We start from the raw sequence: 20,151 nt of genomic DNA, 5'->3' as shown, positions 1-20,151 counted from the left end.
AGCTTGGGTTCCGTCAGGACCACTCGGCTCCAGACCTCATTGCAGGTCCGAACATGGACAAAAGAGCTGAATTCCAGAGGTGCAGTGAGGGTGACTGCCCTTAACATCAAGGCAGCATTTGACCGAGTGTGGCACCAAGGGGCCCTAGTGTAATTGAAGTCAAATGGAATCAGGGGAAATCTCTCCACTGGCTGGATCATACCTAGCACAAAGGAATATAGATGGTTGTGGTTGTTGAAGACCAATCATCTCAACTGAAGGACATTGCTGCAGCTGTTCCTCAGGGCAGTGACCTCGGCCCAACTATCTTCAGCTGCTTCATCAATGCCTAACATAAGGTCAGAAGTGGGGATGTTCGCTGATGATTGCACAGTGTTCAATTCCATTCACAATTCCTCAGGAAATGAAGCAGTCCATGTGTGCATGCAGCAAGACCTAGACAACATTCAGGCTTGGGCTGATAAGTGGCAAGTAACATTCATGCCACACAAGTGCCAGACAATGACCATCTCCAACAAGAAAGAGTCTAACCACCTCCCCTTGACATTCAATGGCATTATCATTGTCAGATCCCCCACCACCAACATCCTGGGGGTTACCATTGACCAGAAACTTAATTGGACCAGCCATATAAATACTGTGGTTACAAGAGCAGGTCCGAGACTTGGTACTCTGAGACGAGTGTCTCACCTTCTGATTCCCAAAGCCTTTCCACCATCTACAAGGCACAAGTTGGGAGTGTGATGGAATATTCTCCACTTGTCTGGATAAGTGCAGCTCCAACAAGACTCAAGAAGCTCAACACCTTCCAGAACAAAGAAGGCCGTTTGATTGGCACCACATCCACCACCTTAAATGTTCACGAGCTCCACCATCCACACAACGTGACTGCAGTGTGTATCATCTATAAGATGCACTGCAGCAACTCACCATGGCTTCTTCGGCAGCATCTCAACAGAGTCTGCAAAGGGATATAGACAGGTTAAATGAATGGGCAAGGAGGTGGCAGATGGAATATACTGTGAGGTTATTCACTGGAATAGGAAAATGGAAAATGTTTTAAATGGAGAGAAATTATTAAATGTTGGTGTTCAGAGAGATTTAGGTGTCCTTGTACACGAAACACAGAAAGTTAACATGCAAGTGCAGCAAACAAGTAGGAAAGCAAATACTATGTTGGCCTTTATTGCTAGGGTGTTGGGGTAGAAGAGTAAAGAAGTCCTGCTGCAAGTATACAGGGCTTTGGTGAGACCACACCTGGAGTACTGTGCTCAGTTTGGTCTCCATACCTTAGAGGAACTGCAACAAAGGTTCACTTGATTGATTCCTGGGATAGGATGGTTGACCTACGAGGAGAGATTGAGTACACTGGGCCTATGGTCTCTCTGGAGTTTAGAATATAATAGGTGATCTCATTGAGACCTATAAGATTCTGAGAGGGCTTGACAGGGTAGATGCTGAGAGGCTGCTTCCCCTGGCTGGAGAGTCTAGAACTATGGGGCATCATCTTAGGATAAGGGGTTGACATTTACGACTGAGATGAGGAGAAATTTCTTCACTCAAAGGGTTGTGAATCTTTGGAATTCTGTACTCCAGAGGGCTGTGGAAGTTGAGTCATTGAGTATATTGAAGGCTGAGATCGATAGATTTTTGGACTGTAAGGGAATCAAGGCATATGGGAATCAGGTGGGAAAATGGAGTTGAGGTTGAAGATCAGCCTTGATCTTATTGACCTCAACAGTCAACACAAGAGAGTTTGGAGGCTTGCAGCAGTGGCTAGCTTCCCTTCCATCCAAGGCATCATTGCCTGTACACACATTACCTTCGGGGCCCTAGACAACCATCCAGCAACATTAGTGAATAAAAAAGACTATCACTCCAATTAATTTTCAGGTGGTCTCCCATCACACAAACAGGATCATGCAAGTATGTCAAAGGTACCCAGGCAGATGTCACATTGCATTTATCCTGCTCCCAAGAACATGGCAGGATGGCTGCTGAGGGATGAGGGATACCCACTACACATGTGACTCATGACACTATCACTACCCCCCCGCCATCCCCACACCATTACCACACCTGAGGCAGAGGACCACCAGCATGATTATTCAGGACGCCATTGGACTGCTCAAACAGAGGTTCAGGTGTCTTGACGGGCCTGCGGGTTCCCTAAAATATTTCTCAGTAAGAGTCTCATGTATCATAGTGGAGCTTAGTGGCACTATCTCATCATACGGGAGGCCTGCATTTGCGGGAGGAACAGCAGGAGCAGTCCTCGTCAGACGAGCAATGCCATGGGGAAGACCAGGAGGCAACAGAAGGAGGAGGACCACCTCAACCCCTTGCAGCAAAGGACGTGAGGGATGAGTTAATTCTTTAGCAATTTTGGCAATCTGCTCATTCCCTAGCCCTGAAAACTTACACAAAGCTCCTGTGCATTAACAATCCTTGCTATATCCTTCAACACTCTCTTAAACCTGCATTAAAGAACATTGGAACTAATCAGCCAACTTCTATGTCAAAGATATACTGACAACGCTGACTCAAAACCACACTGCAGATCGAAGTACCAAATGTAGTAGAGGTGATGAATTTAATTCCTAATACAATAATTGCCTTCCATTGATTTCTCATCCAAGTGTCAGCTCATGGAGTCTTTCTTTTAAGGTTTCTTAACTCTACTCCTCCTACAAGATACTCCCCTGGTGGCCTCACAAAGATGATGGAAGGCTGCAGTTGATCATTTGAGAGCCTTGAGCTGCTCGGAGCTGGCTGCTTCTGGGAATTCAAGCTGACACACGTCGGCTGCAGAGCGCTGCACCTTGACTGCTGCAGGGGTATTTTCAACCAGCTGTCTCTCTGGCACTATGGCGGGTATTGGTTGAAGGGGTGGTGAAGGAGCAGAAGTTCTGACATCCCGAGAGAGGGCAATACATAACCCTCCCATTGTACCACTACCACTCTCGTGGGGCTGGGCTCATCATTTCCCCTGATCTGCAGGAGAGCAGACTGCAGAAGATGAGTGATGCCTAGCAAGCCCCTATCCACCTGCTCCAGTAATCTTTCCAAGAGACGGTGTAGGGAGTGTACATATTGTACATGTGGTCAAAGCTTGAGAAGAAGCAAGATGGAATGAGGACAGGAGTGTGATGAATGTAAGGCCAAGTGTATGGAACGTGAAATGAAAGAAATAACCTGAGAAAAAAGTTTCTTCAAACTGGTGTTCGAATAACTGGATACACGCTTATAATTTGCATATGTTTTTGATTCCCAGCGATGTTATAACATTCTGCACCTTGTTTCCAGGCTAGCTATCTGTTGTTTGTGCACTACAAAGGTTGTTGGCTGTATCTTTGATTTGTCCAACCTTGGGAGGATAATCACGGGAAGATAGTAGGAAATCAGATGGATGAGCCTTCAGAAAGACCTGTGAACAAACACATGAGACCCCTTAAGGGTTGAGACAAAGAACTCGACATGCCATTGGGCAGCAAGTTTTAAGGGCAACATCTATAGGTTGAATGATACTGTCCATCTTCTACCTCAGACCCACCCCTAAAAAGAGAATTAAAGACATATCTAAACGTCTTTTTAACACAGACGACGCAGAGAAGAGCTGCTTGCGCACACCAGCCATCTGTCCGATCGGGACCGATACCAGCAGCTTGTCACAGTCATATGTCTATTATGCCTATCCTGATTATGTGACTATATTTAAACTACCACTCCTTAATAAAATGGCCGATGACTCTTAAGACTCTTTTGGGTAATGGTTATGACACCGAAGACCTTTGGGTAATCTGTGTGTGACCTGTGATCCAAATCTTACAGTAGGCCAGCAGGAAATTGCATGCAGAAAGTGGATAGACAAACAGATCGGCAGCCCATCAATCATATTAAAATGATGTGCAGGAGTTAAAATCAGCTGGGCCTCCTGCTGGTGATGTCATGCGGAGTTTCCCACTCGGCTCATTCCCCACTTACCCAATTCACGCCATGAGTTAGAATCGGGGCTGATTTCTCTGCATCTCTCTATTTGTGTCCGTCTCTTTTTCTCCTCTCTTCCTATCTGTGCAAGCATTTCCACTGTTTGGTCTCCATATTTCCCATTCTTACTGTATGTCTATCGCACAGGTTGCTTTATTGATTTACTCAATTGGTATTGTTCACTATTGTTAAAGGCCAGGTCATATCGCAAGACAACAACCAACATGGCGTTGGCTATGCAAACTGTGTTCAGGTGGGAGAGGGGAGCCATCTGGGAATTGATGCAAACTACACAGATGAAAGAAAATGTGAGCGTGGGAGGGCAGGAGACTGGTGTTGGGAGAGAATGAAAGCTGGAGGTAGACACTTAAACAGTTTAATAGGATGGGGCCTGATGCTGGGATGGAGGAAGGAGTCAGGCACTGTTGTTGGAAAGGAAATTTGGAGCAGTAACAAATCGATGAGATAATCTAACATTCATTGTTAAATCAATGTGTTTGTATTCCAATGTAATATGCTGTATTTATATTCCAATTGATTACATTTTGTATTTGTCTTATGATTTGATTTGTGTTTAGTATTATAATTACACAATGATTATTTGATTTACTGTTTACATGTTGTAAAGTGCCATAGTTCACACAGGATGACAACACTGTCATTATAGCTTCTGCTGCTGTCTCCATCACATGTTTCTGGTTTCCAGTCATCATGTTTCAAAGGAGTGGATTGTTTATTCTCCTCAGCTCTCAGATTCCTGGTCCCAGCTTGGCCTCGGCCTGCTATTGTCTATAAAGGCTAAACTGGACAGAGGGATGTAATTTATAAATAGGAAGCCCTGGCATGCTCTGTGAGTGAACAATATTGCTGTCAATCATAAAAATAAATGCTGGTGTTTATCTCCCCCACCCTCTTAAATGTATTAAAACGTCCCAAGGCGCTTCACAGGAGCATTATGAGATAAAATTTGACACCAAGCCGCAAAAGGAGATATTAAGATTGGTGACCGATAGCTTGATCAAAGAGGCAGGTTTTAAGGAGCGACTTAAAGGAGGAGAGCGAGATAGAAAGGTGGAGAGATTTTGCAGCATGAGGTACATGGAAGCTGTCAGCAGAGGCTCCATCACAGTGGGCACTACTGTCGCGTACATGGAGCTGACCGTTTGGTCCATGTTGGACAGAATGGTCTCCATGTTCTGTGTGAAGCCGTGACACAAGTTGGAGCAGGACTCCTCCATGCTCTGAACCAGTGTGTGCAAGCTCACTGGAAGGTGGCCCAGTGTATCTAGCATTTCCTGGTGTATGTCTATCAGCTTTCTTCGGTAGCCTGTCGGAGCGGTGTTTGGGGCGGCTGAGGGCCGGAAGTCATTCTGGAGCGGGGCGGAAGGCGGGTGGTCAGCGCCGTGACGCTTATGACATCAGTATGTTGTGGACGTGCCGCATCACGCTGACTCGTCACAACATCCCTCCCCTTCAGTTAAAGGGGAGGGCCGCTGCGAGCTCTGCACAAAGTTTCATTGGACCTACTGGGCCACCAGGGAGGGTTTCGGCTGGGCCAGCAGCCCAGTAACCAAGAGGGGCTGCTAGGCTGCCTGTTGGCGTCCCGGCTGAACCTGGGGCCGCCGTTGTTGGACCGACTTCAAAATCGGCCGACTATTAAAATAAAATGGTGGCTGCGGCAGTGCGCCCTCACCTTTAAGGACGGACGCGCCACCCAGCCACTAGCTACTGCCCGCCCAGGGAAAGTTGTCGGAGGCATGGAGCGGCGGCCGATCTACTCCAGCAGGGCAATTTCCCGCAGAGCAATTTCCCATAAACAATTGCCCACGCGGGGCGGGAACATGGTTGGCGCGGGCAATTTCGCAAATGTCGGCACCTCCGCCCTGACTGAGTGGTCGGCTTACTGACCCGTTACCATCTTTTCGAGGCAGTAATGGCTCTTAAATAAAGTGGCAATTTCGGCCCCTACAGCTAGGCTGGCCTCCTCTGCCTGAAGTAGGTCCATATTACCAGCACCTGAAATGATAGAGAGGGACAACGATTGGCTTTTAGTGTAAATGGAGAGCAGCGAAAGATGAGTGACGGGTGAAAGCATCTGCAGTTTAGCAAAAAATATAAGAACAGATAGTAAGAGTTTCTGCAGGTATATAAAAATGAAGAGGGGATAAGGTGTGAAGAAACCACACTTGATGTCTCTTGCAGCTTTGCCAATCACCACGACCATGACTCAAGTCCCTGCCTATGATGGCCAGTATGCTTTCTTCCACAAAGGAGAGGGTGTGCGGGTGGGCTTGGCCTCATCCGGTGAAAGCCTTTTGGTGCAGATTGTGCACAACCTTCTCCTTCAAAACAGCAGGGAATGTGTTAGTATTAGTGTGTGAGGCATTTAGACAATGTGCCTGTCATTCTCTAATAGTTTGCTTGCACTGTGTAAGATGTGAGTTGTGGGAAGTAAAGATTGCAATAGTGGTGAGTGTGTGAATATGAGAAGGCAGTGGAGTGAAATGTGGTGCAGAGATTGTAGGAGAGCAAAAGAAAGCAGAAGAGGAGAATATTGTGAGTAGTGAGGCTGGAAGTGGTAGAGGTGTGAGCAGAGAGTAAGAGTAGTATTCTTACTTTGACACTTCTAGTGAGATCATTGAACTTTCTCCTGGATTGCACCATTCCCTGGCAGCTAAGATCTTGGCACTGATCTCCTCTGCAATCGCTTCCCACTGCTAGCGGGGGGGCCCTGGAAGGATTTCATGTTTTTTGGGATCAGAGGAGAAAGGGAGAGAGTTTGGGTGTACAACAGGGCAAATTAGATACCAGAAGATTGTACCTCTAATTGCGCTGAAGAAGGCATGCGGCATTCAGTGTTGTTGAAAGGGAACACAGTTCTTTTTTTTACATTGAGCCAAGATGGGTCATTTAATGCTTTCAAGGATTCTCCCCTAAGACTTTACCCACACATCTCATTCTGAAGGAACAGAGACTAAGTCAAGATCTTTATTTTAAATGCTAGTTTAAATTTTCAGGAAGCAGGAACAAAAAGATATAGGACAGGAATGATCAAATCCAACGCTTTGTAGTTTTTGAGACTGTTACACTGTAGTCATCATTTCATTTATGTGCTGAGTCACTGGCTTAGGAGAGCTTATTAATGTTCCAAGGTGAGGACAGAGTACTCAGATTTGATAACTTAGATTATTTGAATTCACACTTCAGATTTCAGAGACCGAAACAATGAACTTCCATAGGGATTCCTAATCTAAACCTCAAGCTGACTCTTCTAGTCACTCTCAGTTAATCACCTGCAATATTCTACATCTTCCCATTTGTTACATTCAGTATTACAATCTCAGGCAGGACAATTTCAAATAAGCAAACCACCGAAAAAAAATTAAACTTTATCTACAAATCTCAAGCGTTAGCTATCAATACCATGGCTTGTGATTAATGTAAACACGGCTATATGGCGATAATTATCCTGGCTGTCTTACATTTGCCACTTGAAGCGTCCTCATGGTTGTTAGCGCTGCTGAGGTGCTTTTAACGGCTGCACGCATGGGTGTGCTTTGGAAAGAGGAGGGCGGCAAGAGGAGCAATATCCAAAATAGATGAGTGGGCGTCAACTTGGCATGGCACGCTGATTGACATCACGCTCCGACTAATTACAATACTTTCGCTGAACGCAGGCAACTGCAGCATTGCCGACCTGCCGAAAATGGTGGCCACCACAGAAGCCCCCATTTTTTTCTCCCCAAAACGGGCTTTAACAGCGTAAACACTTCAAAATTCTAGGCCAAAGTCTCTCACACCACTTGGGTACACACTGGCTGCAGTATAACTGCAGCCTACATGAAAGCAACTCCAATTAAAAAAAACTTTGAATTGAAAGTGTAGAGTCCCCAAGTGGTTTGCTCGGTGCTTTTCAAGCTTCTAACCTTAGTAAAGACAGAGCAGCTGGCTTCCATGTTGACATTAAAAATGTTACCAGCATTAAGATAATGGTTAGCTGATCTTAATATATGCATGCCCAAAGCTTTCTTTTCCCCTGATTTGACAAAGGTGCAGAGTTGTCAGTACAACCCAGTGTTGCCTGCTTGCAGAATTGTTAAAATGGGCTCCTTTCTCCAATGGCATCTGCAACATTATGGCAGCATAAGTATACAAACCACAAACAACTGGATTTGTAATGAGAAGAACAGATGGCTTCACAGCATTCTGCAATTTGCTCTACTCTGACAATCTGCATAAATGACAGAAAGAAACGAACCTTGAATTTTAAAATTTCTCATTAGACATTTATAAAGTGTCCTGTAACATTCACACAAACACTTACTTGCACAATGCAATTCTGTTATCAATGATGCATGTTCCTCCATTTTTACAATAGGCATTTGGACATTCTGCAACAAGAGAGTAAAATTGCCAATATCATGGAAAACTAAACAACAAAGTATGTTTGAGATAATATTAAATTAAGTATTTAAAATAGAATGAAACAACTTTGTAATTAAATGGTTTCTGATTTGCTTTACTACCTGAACAACTAGATTCATCTGATTTGAAATCTCCACAGTCAACGTCACCATCACATCGCTGTTTTACTGGGATACACTGTGCACTGGAGCCACAGAGCAAAGAACCATTGAAGCAATGTATTGTAGCTGAAAAAGGAGAATTCATCTTAATTTTACTGTGGCACAGTAGGACAATATTTTCTATTAATAACATAAGAAAAGATGGAATAATTCTATTTGAACCTTTAAGCCCATTCCTTCTACATATCAGGACAGAACTTGTGAAGCCTCGTTAGATGTGACTGCAGAATCTGAGTTGCAGCATTGTCTTTGACCCACATTCACGAATGGAAAGGCTCTGCACCGGCACTAGAGCCTCACAATTTCTATTGTGGATTCTCTTCACCCAAAGTCAAAAGGCAACAACCATCATACATAGTCCCTGATCCTCGAACGTTATAATGCAAAATATAGAGGGGTAGAAATTTACCTCCGCCTGAAACGGGTGCAACTTTTGTTTTTTGTAGTTTTTCTCTGCTGCATGGGTTGTGGTGGATATTCGGCACTTGGGTATTTTTTTTTGCTCGGTGCAGATGTAGTCGCGGTTGAGGGGCGGAAGTGCCCTGCATCGGCTTGGCCGCCCCGATCACTCATCAGCGCCACGCTAATGATGTCAGCGCAATGCAGATGTGCCGTGTCACGCTAACACGTCACAACATCGTTCTCCTTCAGTTAAAGGGGAGAGCTGCTGTGAGTTCTGCATATTTTTAAGTTAGGTCCACTGGGCCATCAGGGAGGGTTTCGGCCACGCCAGCAGGGCCCAAGAGGGGATGTCAGGCTGCCTGTTGGGTGCCTGGCCGAACCCGGGGGCATTATTGTCGGGCCGACCTGGCAGTCGGCCGACAATAAAAAATGAAAAGGCGTCGCCGGCAATGCCACCTCCCCTTTAAGGGCGGTCGCACCACCAACCAACAAGGACCAAGGAATGCACCAACACAGAAAGCTGTCGGGGGCACCGACCGGTGGCAGCACGACTCCTGCGGGGCAATTCCACGAAAGGGATATTTCCCACGGGGCAATTTCGGGAAGCAGTCGCTGCCGGTCGGTAAGGGGTCGGCGCATGCACGCCCCGGTGGGAAAACAAGTGGAGCAGTCCCCTACACCGCTCCGATCCTGATGTAGGGCAATTTGCAAACTGGAGGCCCCTCTGCGGAGAGTTGACAACCATTCTGTGCCGCTCCGTGTACCCAGCTTTCAGACAGCCAGTGGCCTTATCAGGAGGGGCAATTTAAGTCCCAGAATACTCAAATGCCGTACGAGTTTAAAAAAAATTGAATTTTCAATAATGAACATGCACTTTAAATGTGCAGAGTGTAATTTTATCATTCATAGTCATACTGTCTATTACAAACTGACAAAAATAGTCACCAGCCTATTCCATGCAAGAAGAATATAGTCTCACAGTCCCATGTGCAAGATGACTGCAATTTCTGATACCAGTCCAACACCGAAACATAGAATCATAGAAATTTACTGCACAGAAAGAGGCCATTTCAGCCCATCGTGTCCATGCCAGCCGACAAAGCTATCCAGCCTAGTACCACTTTCTAGCTCTTGGTCCGTAGCCCTGTAGGTTATGGCACTTTAAGTGCACATCCAAGTATCTTTTAAATTCCCTCTTCCATCCTTTCAGTCAGTGAGTTCCAGAACCCCACCATCCTCTGGGTCAAAACATTTCTCGTCAAATCTCCTCTAAACCACCTATCAATTACTTTAAATCTAAGCCCCCTGGTTATTGACTCCTCTGCTAAGGGGAATAGGTCCTTCCTTTCCACTCTATCTAGGCCTCTCATAAATTTACACACCTCAATTAGGTCTCTCCTCAGCCTCCTCTGTTCCAGTGAAAACAACCCCAGCCTATCCAATCTTTCCTCATAGCGAAAATTCTCCAGCCCAGGCAACATCCTCGTAAATCTAATCTGTACCCTCTCGAGTGCAATCATATCTTTCCTGTAATATCGTGACCAGAACTGCACGCAATATTCTAGCTGTGGGTTAATTAGTGTTTTATACAGTTCAAGCATAACTTCCCTGCTCTTATATTCTATGCCTCGGCTAATAAAGGCAAGGATTCCGTATGCCTTCTCAACCACCTTTTCTTCCTGACCTGCTACCTTCAGGGATCTGTGGACATGCACTCCCAGGTTCCTCTGTTCCTCTACACTTCTCAATATCCTACCATTTATTGTGTATTCCCTTAACTTTTTAGCCCTCCCCAAATGCATTACCTCACACTTCTCCGGATTTAATTCCAATTGCCACTGTTCTGCCCAGCTGACCAGTACATTGATATCTTCTTGCAGTCTACAGCTTTCTTCTTCATTATCAACCACACGGACAATTTTTGTATCATCAGAAAAACTTCTCAATCAGACTCCCTACATTCAGGTCTAAATCATTGATGTATATCACAAAAAGCAAGGGACCTAGTACTAAGCCTTGTGGAACCCCACTGGAAACATCCTTCCTGTCACAAAACACCCTTCGACCATCATCCTTTGCTTCCTTCCTCTGAGCCAATTTTAGAATTAACTTGACACTTTGCCCTGGAGCCCATGGACTTTTACTTTCATGACCAGTCTGCCATGTGGGACCTTAACAAAAGCCTTGCTAAAATTCATATAGACTACATGAAACGCACGACACTCATTGACCCTCCTTGTTATCTCTTCAAAAAATTCAATCAAGTTAATCAGACACCCTTCCCCAGCAAATCCATATTGACTGTCCTTGATCAAACTGTGTTTTTCTCAATGAAGGTTTATCCTGTCCCTCAGAATTTGTTACAATAATTTTCCCACCACCAAGGTTAGACTGACTGGCCTGTAATTATTCCCTTTTTAAAAAATGGTACAACGTTAGCAGTCCTCCAGTACCATACCTGTAGCCAGAAAAGATTGGAAAATGATGGTCAAAGCCTCTGCTATTTCCTCTCTTGCTTCTCTTAACAGCCTAGGATGCATTTCATCTGGGCCTGGGGATTTATTCACTTTCAAAAATGCTAAACCCTTTGCTACTTCCTCTTTCACTGAGTAGATACTCTCCGAGTGTAATGCAGCCAAGTTTGCTGATGATACAAAGATGGGTGGGAAATTAAGTTGTGAGGAGGACACAAAAAATCTGCAAAGGGATATAGACAGGCTAAGTGAGTGGGCAAAAATTTGACAAATGGACTATAATGTGGGAAAGTGTGAAGTTATCCATTTTGGCACAAAAAATAAAAAAACAAATTATTTTTTAAGTGGAGAGAAATTACAAAATGTTGCAATACAGTGGGACCTGGGGATCCTTGTGCATGAAACACAAAATGTTAGTATGCAGGTACAGCAAGTAATCAGGAAGGCAAATGAAATGTTGGCCTTTATTGCAAGGGGGATGGAGTATAAAAGCAGAGTAATCCTGCTACAACTCTACAGGGTGTCATGTATCTCACATTACTGTATATAACTGTATCTTACTATGCTTTACATAACTGTAACTGGATATGACCTGCAGCAATAAGCATACCTTACCACCAGGTGTGCACTTGCAGGAGACACTCCATACCTGTCCCACTGTTGTATATAAAAGGAGGTCTCAGGCAAGTGCAGCACTTGAGAGCTGGAATTAAAGGTGCAGGTCCTGAGTGACCTTGACTTCAGCATGTGTCTCGTGTAAGTCAGTACATTAGAATCAGGACTTAACAATGGCGATGAGTTACGGGATCACAGAATCTACAGAATGGCTACCAACAGCTCAGATGAGAAATACAATTCTGGAGAAAATTGGGATGACTTTATAGAAAGGCTCCAGCAAAGCTTTGTGACCAAAGACTGGCTGGGCGACGATAAGGCAGATAAGAGAAGAGCCCGTCTCTTGACCAGCTGTGGCTCGAAAACATACGCTTTAATGAAAGACCTGCTGGCACCCGAGAAACCAGCAAGCAAGTCATTTGAGGAGTTGAGCACACTGGTGAGAGACCACCTGAAGCCAGCGAGCAGTCTACACATGGCCAGACACAGGTTCTACAACTACAGATGCTGTGTGGGCCAAAGCATACCCGACTTCGTGGCGGAACTTCGGAGGCTGTCTAGTTCATGTGAGTTCCCCGATGAACTAAGAAGAGAAGTACTGAGTGACTTTTTTATTGAAGGAATAGGCTAAGCAGGCATATTCCGAAAACTTATAGAGACTAAGAACTTGACTCTAGAGGCAGCAGCACTGGTCGCACAGACGTTCTTGGCAGGCGAAGAAGAAACGAGGCTGATCTATACTTCGGGTATGACAACCAACGAGGCATCGGAACAAGGGGTTCACATTGTGAAACAAACCACTACCCCCACATACAGACAAAGGCAGGTGAGCAGGCCTTCAACAGCAGACAGTGGCGCCAGAAGCCATCAAAATCAAGGGCCACATGAACGGCCAATCACACCTCATCAACCCACACTGGACACGGGGGCCTGTCAATCCCTTATGAGCGTTCAACAATTTGAACAGCTGTGGCCGCACAAAAACAACAGACCAAAACTCACAAAGATCGACACCAAACTAAGGACCTATACTAAAGAAATCGTCCCAGTCCTTGGTAGCGCCATGCTCTCAGTCACACACAAAGGGATGGTGCACTGACTTTCCCTGTGGATTGTCCCCGGGGATCTCCCAGCCCTGTTGGGGAGAAGCTGGCTAGCAGAGCTTAATTGGAAATGGGATGATGTTTACGCCATGTCGTCAGAGGAACGGACCTCCTGCTCAACAGTTCTAAGCTGTTTTGAACATCTCTTTCAGCCAGGTGTGGGCACCTTCAAAGGGGCTAAAGTTAGAATCTACATCACACAGAATGCCAGACCGGTCCATCACAAGGCTAGAGCTGTGCCTTATGTGATGAGGGAAAAGATTGAAAATGAACTGGACCGGCTTCTGCGGGAAGGCATAATTTCTCCCGTGGAATTCAGCGACTGGGCAAGCCCCATCATCTCCGTCATGAAGCCTGATGGATCCGTGCGAATTTGTGTGGATTACAAGTCTACCATAAACAGAGTCTCCCTACGGGACCAATACCCGCTGCCCAGAGCGGAGGACCTATTTGCCACGTTGGCTGGAGGAAAACCTTTCTCGAAATTTGACCTCACATCTGTGTATATGATGCGAGAACTGACCGAAGAGTCTAAGCTACTCACCACCATCAACACACATCGAGGCCTTTTTGTGTACAATCGATGCCCATTTGGCATCAGGTCGGCAGCTGCTATATTCCAGCGCAACATGGAGAGTCTGCTCAAGTCCATCCCGGGGACGGTTGTGTTTCAAGATGATATACTCATCACGGGCAAGGACACCGACTCTCATCTCCGCAATCTTGAGGAAGTACTAAGTCGATTGGATCGGGTAAGCCTAAGAGTTAAGAAATCCAAGTGTCTGTTTCTCGTGCCTGAGTCGAATTTTTGGGCAGAAGGATTGCCGCTGATGGAATCCGCCCAACCGAATCCAAAACCGAAGCGATTCGTCTAGCACCCAGGCCCCGGAATGTCTCGGAACTGCGCGCCTTTCTCGGGCTACTCAGTTACTTTGGGAACTTTATGCAGAACTTGAGCACGCTGCTGGAGTCTCTCCATGTGCTACTCAGAAAGGGGTGCGATTGGTTTTGGGGGAATGCCCAAGAACGCGCCTTCAATAAGGCACGCAACCTTCTATGTTCCAAGAGTGTTTTGGCCTTTTTTGACCCAGGTAAAAAGTTAGTCCTTACGTGTGATGCGTCAGCGTACGGGGTCGGGTGCGTTTTACAGCACGTCAATGATGCGGGTAAATTGCAGCCCGTTGCTTATGCCTCTTTCGCGGGCGGAGCGCGGGTACGGTATGGTTGAGAAGGAGGCGCTCACGTGCGTGTACGGTGTCAAAATGATGCACCAATACCTTTTCGGGGCCAAGTTTGCGTTAGAAACCGACCACAAATCCCTCACGTCCCTACTATCTGAGTGCAAGGCAATCAACGCCAACGCCTCGGCGCGCATTCAGCGGTGGGCACGCATGCTGGTGGCGTACGACTACACGATAAGGCACAGACCAGGCACAGGCAACTGTGCCGACGCGCTTAGCAGGCTACCCCTGGCAACCACAGAAGGGTCCGACGAACAAGACTGTGAGATAGTCATGGCAATCAATGCCTTTGAATCCACAGGTTCGCCCATGACAGCTCGCCAAATCAGAGCCTGGACGACCAGCGACCCCACGTTATCTCTAGTTAAAAGATGCGTTTTAACCGGTGACTGGGCAGAGGCTCGCGATGCCTGCCCTGAGGAGGTCAAACCCTTCCATAGGCGCATGCATGAACTCTCACTACAGGCAGACTGCCTGATGTGGGGCAGCCGAGTAGTTATGCCCTTATGAGGCAGCGAGGCGTTTGTCCGGGAGCTCCATCGCGAGCATCCGGGGATCGTCCTTATGAAGGCCATAGCCAGATCTAATCTCTGGTGGCCTGGCATTGACGCGGATTTGGAGCTCTGCATCCGTCGGTGCACCATTTGTGCCCAACTCAGTAATGCCCCTCGGGAGGCCCCCCTTAAGACCCTGGCCCTGGCCCACCAAACCGTGGTCGCGGGTGCATGTAGACTATGCGGGCCCATTCATGGGCAAAATGTTCCTCGTAGTCGTTGATGCATTTTCAAAATGGATCGAGTGCACTATTTTAAACTCGAGCACCACCTCCACCACTGTGGAGAGCCGTAGAACCATCTTTGCAACGCACGGCGTTCCTGACATATTGGTCAGTGATAATGGTCCGTGTGGTGTATGTAGCACACAAATCACTGACTCCACACGGTCTGGTGTAAATCTAACTGCTGTGACCTTCGTCTTTTATTGTTCAGCTCCAGAGTGCCTCTCAGGTGTGGTGGTCAGCCTTATATAGCCCTTGTTGCAGGTACTACCAGGTTTCCCACCACAGCGCCCTCTGTGGTGTGGCATAGTGCTTACATTACATTTACGGTACTGGGACGATACACACATCATTACATAACAGTCCGTGCTTCGCCAGCGCAGAATTTCACGATTTTATAGTAGACCACGGTATAAATCACGTCAAGACGGCACCTTTCAAGCCGGCCTCCAATGGCCAGGCGGTGCGAGCAGTGCAGATCATTAAACAAGGCATGCTCAGAATCCAAGATCCCACGCTGCAGAGCCGCCTGTCGTGACTGCTGCTGGCATACAGATCTCGTCCGCAGTCATTGACTGGGGTTCCCCCTGCACAACTATTGATGAAATGAACCTTAAAGACCAGGCTCTCGTTAATCCTCCCAGACATGCATGAAATTGTTGAGGCTAAGCGTCAAAAGCTAACTAAGTACCATGACCGAAATTCAAGGCGGAGGTGGAATGAGATAGGGGACAAAGTGTTTGTGCTAAACTATGGCCGGAGTCCCAAATGGCTTGCAGGGACACTAACAGACAAAAAGGGACACAGGCTACTGGTTGTACAAATGGACAATGGCCAAACCTGTCGGAGGAATGTAGACCAAGTAAAAAGTAGATTCACTGATAACATTGAAGAACCAGAGGCAGACTACAACATGGAACTCACACCACACCTGGTGGACAGACAGGTGGAACAACCTGAGGAAAGGGCAGTCTCAACAGACAGCCCAGGCGAGATACCAGCAATCACACCGAACGAAAAACAGGCACCAAGGCAAACAACTGAACCACAACTAAGACGCTCCACGCGAGAGCGCAGACCACCTGAGAGACTGAATCTATAAAGACAATAAGACCTTGGGGGAGGGTGATATCATGTATCTCACATTACTGTATATAACTATTTCTTACCATGCTATACATGATTGTAACTGGATATGACCTGTAACAATAAGCATACCTTACCACCAGGGGGGCACTTGCAGGAGACACTCCATACCTGTCCCACTGAGGTATATAAAGGGAGGTCTCAGGCAAGTGCAACACTTGAGAGCTGGAATTAAAGGTGCAGGTCCTGAGTGACCTTGACTTCAGCATGTGTCTCGTGTAACTCAGTACATTAGAGTCATAAGAACATAAGAATTAGGAACAGGAGTAGGCCATCTAGCCCCTCGAGCTTGCTCCGCCATTCAATAAGATCATGGCTGATCTGGCCGTGGACTCAACTCCACCTACCCGCCCTCTCCCCGTAACCCTTAATTCCCTTATTGGTTAAAAATCTATCTATCTGTGACTTGAATACATTCAATGAGCTAGCCTCAACTGCTTCCTTGGGCAGAGAATTCCACAGATTCACAACTCTCTGGGAGAAGAAATTCCTTCTCAACTCGGTTTTAAATTGGTTCCCCCGTATTTTGAGGCTGTGCCCCCTACTTCTAGTCTCCCCGACCAGTGGAAACAACCTCTCTGCCTCTATCTTATCTATCCCTTTCATGATTTTAAATGTTTCTATAAGATCACCCCTCATCCTTCTGAACTCCAACGAGTAAAGACCCAGTCTACTCAATCTATCATCATAAGGTAACCCCCTCATCTCCAGAATCAGCCGAGTGAATCGTCTCTGTACCCCCTCCAAAGCCAGTATATCCTTCCTTAAGTAAGGTGACCAAAACTGCATGCAGTACTCCAGGTGCGGCCTTACCAATACCCTATACAGTTGCAGCAGGACCTCCCTGCTTTTGTACTCCATCCCTCTCGCAATGAAGGCCAACATTCCATTCGCCTTCCTGATTACCTGCTGCACCTGCAAACTAACTTTTTGGGATTCATGCACAAGGACCCCCAGGTCCCTCTGCATCTCAGCATGTTGTAATTTCTCCCCATTCAAATAATATTCCCTTTTACTGTTTTTTTTCCCAAGGTGGATGACCTCACACTTTCCAACATTGTATTCCATCTGCCAAACCTTCGCCCATTCGCTTAACCTATCCAAATCTCTTTGCAGCCTCTCTGTGTCCTCTACACAACCCGCTTTCCCACTAATCTTTGTGTCATCTGCAAATTTTGTTACACTACACTCTGTCCCCTCTTCCAGGTCATCTATGTATATTGTAAACAGTTGTGGTCCCAGCACCGATCCCTGTGACACACCACTAACCACCGATTTCCAACCCGAAAAGGACCCATTTATCCCGACTCTCTGCTTTCTGTTCGCCAGCCAATTCTCTATCCATGCTAATACATTTCCTCTGACTCCGTGTACCTCTATCTTCTGCAGTAACCTTTTGTGTGGCACCTTATCGAATGCCTTTTGGAAATCTAAAACACCACATCCATCGGTACACCTCTATCCACCATGCTTGTTATATCCTCAAAGAATTCTAGTAAATTAGTTCAACATGATTTCCCCTTCATGAATCCATGCTGCGTCTGCTTGATTGCACTATTCCTATCTAGATGTCCCGCTATTTCTTCCTTAATGATAGTTTCAAGCATTTACCCCACTACAGATGTTAAACTAACCGGCCTATAGCTACCTGCCTTTTGTCTGCCCCCTTTTTTAAACAGAGGCATTACATTAGCTGCTTTCCAATCCGCTGGTATCTCCCCAGAGTCCAGATAATTTTGGTAGATTATAACGAATGCATCTGCTATAACTTCCGCCATCTCTTTTAATACCCTGGGATGCATTTCATCAGGACCAGGGGACTTGTCTACCTTGAGTCCCATTACCCTGTCCAGCACTACCCCCATAGTGATAGTGATTGTCTCAAGGTCCTCCCTTCCCACATTCCTGTGACCAGCAATTTCTGGCATGGTTTTTGTATCTTCCACTGTGAAGACCGAAGCAAAATAATTGTTTAAAGTCTCAGCCATTTCCACATTTCCCATTATTAAATCACCCTTCTCATCTTCTAAGGGACCAACAGTCAGGACTTAAAACAGGGTATTGGTGAGGCCACACCTAAAGTACTGCATACAGTTTTCTTCTCCTTATTTAAGGAAGGATATACTTGCATTGGAGGCAGTTCAGAGAAGGTTCACTAGGTTGATTCGGGAGATAAAGGGGTTGACTTTTGAAGATAGGTTGAGCAGGTTGGGCCTATACTCATTGGAGTTCAGAAAAATGAGAGGTGATCTTATTGAAACATATATATTAATGAGGGGGCTCAACAAGGTGGATACAGAGAGGATATTTCCACTCATGGGGGAATCTAGAACTAGGGGGCATAATCTTAGAATAAGGGGCCGGCCATTTAAAACTGAGATGAGGAGGAATTTCTCCTCCCAGAGGTTCGTAAATCTATGAAGTTCGCTGCCCCAGAGAGCTGTGGAGGCTGGGTCATTGAATAAATTTAAGGCAGAGATAGACAGATTTTTGAGCAATAAGAGAGTGAAGGGTTATGGGGAGCGGGCAGGGAAGTGAAACTGATTCCATGATCAGATCAACCATGATCTTATTAAATGGCGGAGCAGGCTCGAGGGGCCAAATGGCCTAATCCTGCTCCTAATGCTTATGTTTTTATATTCTTATACAAAGAAAAGCAAAGTGCTGTACAGCAATAATACAGGTTTTGATGTCCTTTATGGGAGAATACAGGATGATAACACGTTGTCTACACACAACCCCCTACAGCCACAGCCAGAGTATATGAAAAGCAAGAAATGTTTCAATAGAAGGGTTTCACCACAGAATGCGTCATACCATTCAACTCAATAATGCTGAGCTTGGCCTTTTAAAATTCAATCATGCAAATGTGCATTATTGTTGTTGCATGGTTATTCAATGTAACAGTTGTATTTGTATATGAAGATGTGCAGACTTGGGATTGAGGGGTGAGGGTAATCCTCTAACTAACTTCTATCGAATCCCATTTCATTGGTACAAACACATGCAAAGTTGTAATGTCTGCCAGCCTGAGTTCCTCATATCATATATATCTTACAGCTCTTGTATCTGAATGGTGACAAATTAGGAAAAGGGGAGGTGCAAAGAGACCTGGGTGTCATGGTACATCAGTCATTGAAAGTTGGCATGCAGGTACAGCAGGCGGTGAAAAAGGCAAATGGTATGTTGGCCTTCATAGCTAGGGGATTTGAGTGTAGGAGCAGGGAGGTCTTACTGCAGTTGTACAGAGCCTTAGTGAGGCCTCACCTGGAATATTGTGTTCAGTTTTGGTCTCCTAATCTGAGGAAGGACATTCTTGCTCTTGGGGGAGTGCAGCGAAGGTTCATGACTGATTCCCGGGATGGCAAGACTGACATATGAGGAGAGACTGGATCGACTTGGCCTGTATTCACTGGAGTTTAGAAGGATGAGAGGGGATCTCATAGAAACATATAACATTCTGACGGGACTGGACAGCTTAGATGCAGGAAGAATGTTCCTGATGTTGGGGAAGTCCAGAACCATGGGACATAGTCTAAGAATAAGGGGTAAGCCATTTAGGACTGAGATGAGGAGAAACTTCTTCACTCAGAGAGTTGTTAACCTGTGGAATTTTCTACCGCAGAGAGTTGTTGATGCCAGTTCATTGGATATATTCAAGAGGGAGTTAGATATGGCCCTTAGAGCTAAAGAGATCAAGGGGTATGGAGAGAAAGCAGGAAAGTGGTACTGAGGTGAATGATCAGCCATGATCTTATTTAATGGTGGTGCAGGCTCGAAGGGCTGAGTGGCCTACTCCTGCATCTACTTTCTATGTTT

The 20,151-nt window shown here is 46.0% G+C and overlaps 1 protein-coding gene across 1 annotated transcript in view; it reads right to left on the bottom strand.

Moving 5' to 3' along the window:
• The window catches only part of LOC139264152 (MAM and LDL-receptor class A domain-containing protein 1-like), an 886,997-nt gene that overhangs the window by 60,016 nt on the left and 806,830 nt on the right, over positions 1–20,151 (bottom strand). The window contains exons 34-35 of the mRNA XM_070880238.1: positions 8,514–8,639; positions 8,312–8,378 (exon numbers count right to left, since the gene is read on the bottom strand). Coding sequence (XP_070736339.1) covers positions 8,312–8,378; positions 8,514–8,639 — 193 coding nt within the window. The remainder of the gene's footprint in view (positions 1–8,311; positions 8,379–8,513; positions 8,640–20,151) is intronic.

Source organism: Pristiophorus japonicus, chromosome 5, assembly GCF_044704955.1.
Source record: "Pristiophorus japonicus isolate sPriJap1 chromosome 5, sPriJap1.hap1, whole genome shotgun sequence".
NCBI classification, from domain to species: Eukaryota; Metazoa; Chordata; class Chondrichthyes; family Pristiophoridae; genus Pristiophorus; species Pristiophorus japonicus.
This window is presented reverse-complemented; position numbering and strand designations above follow the sequence as displayed.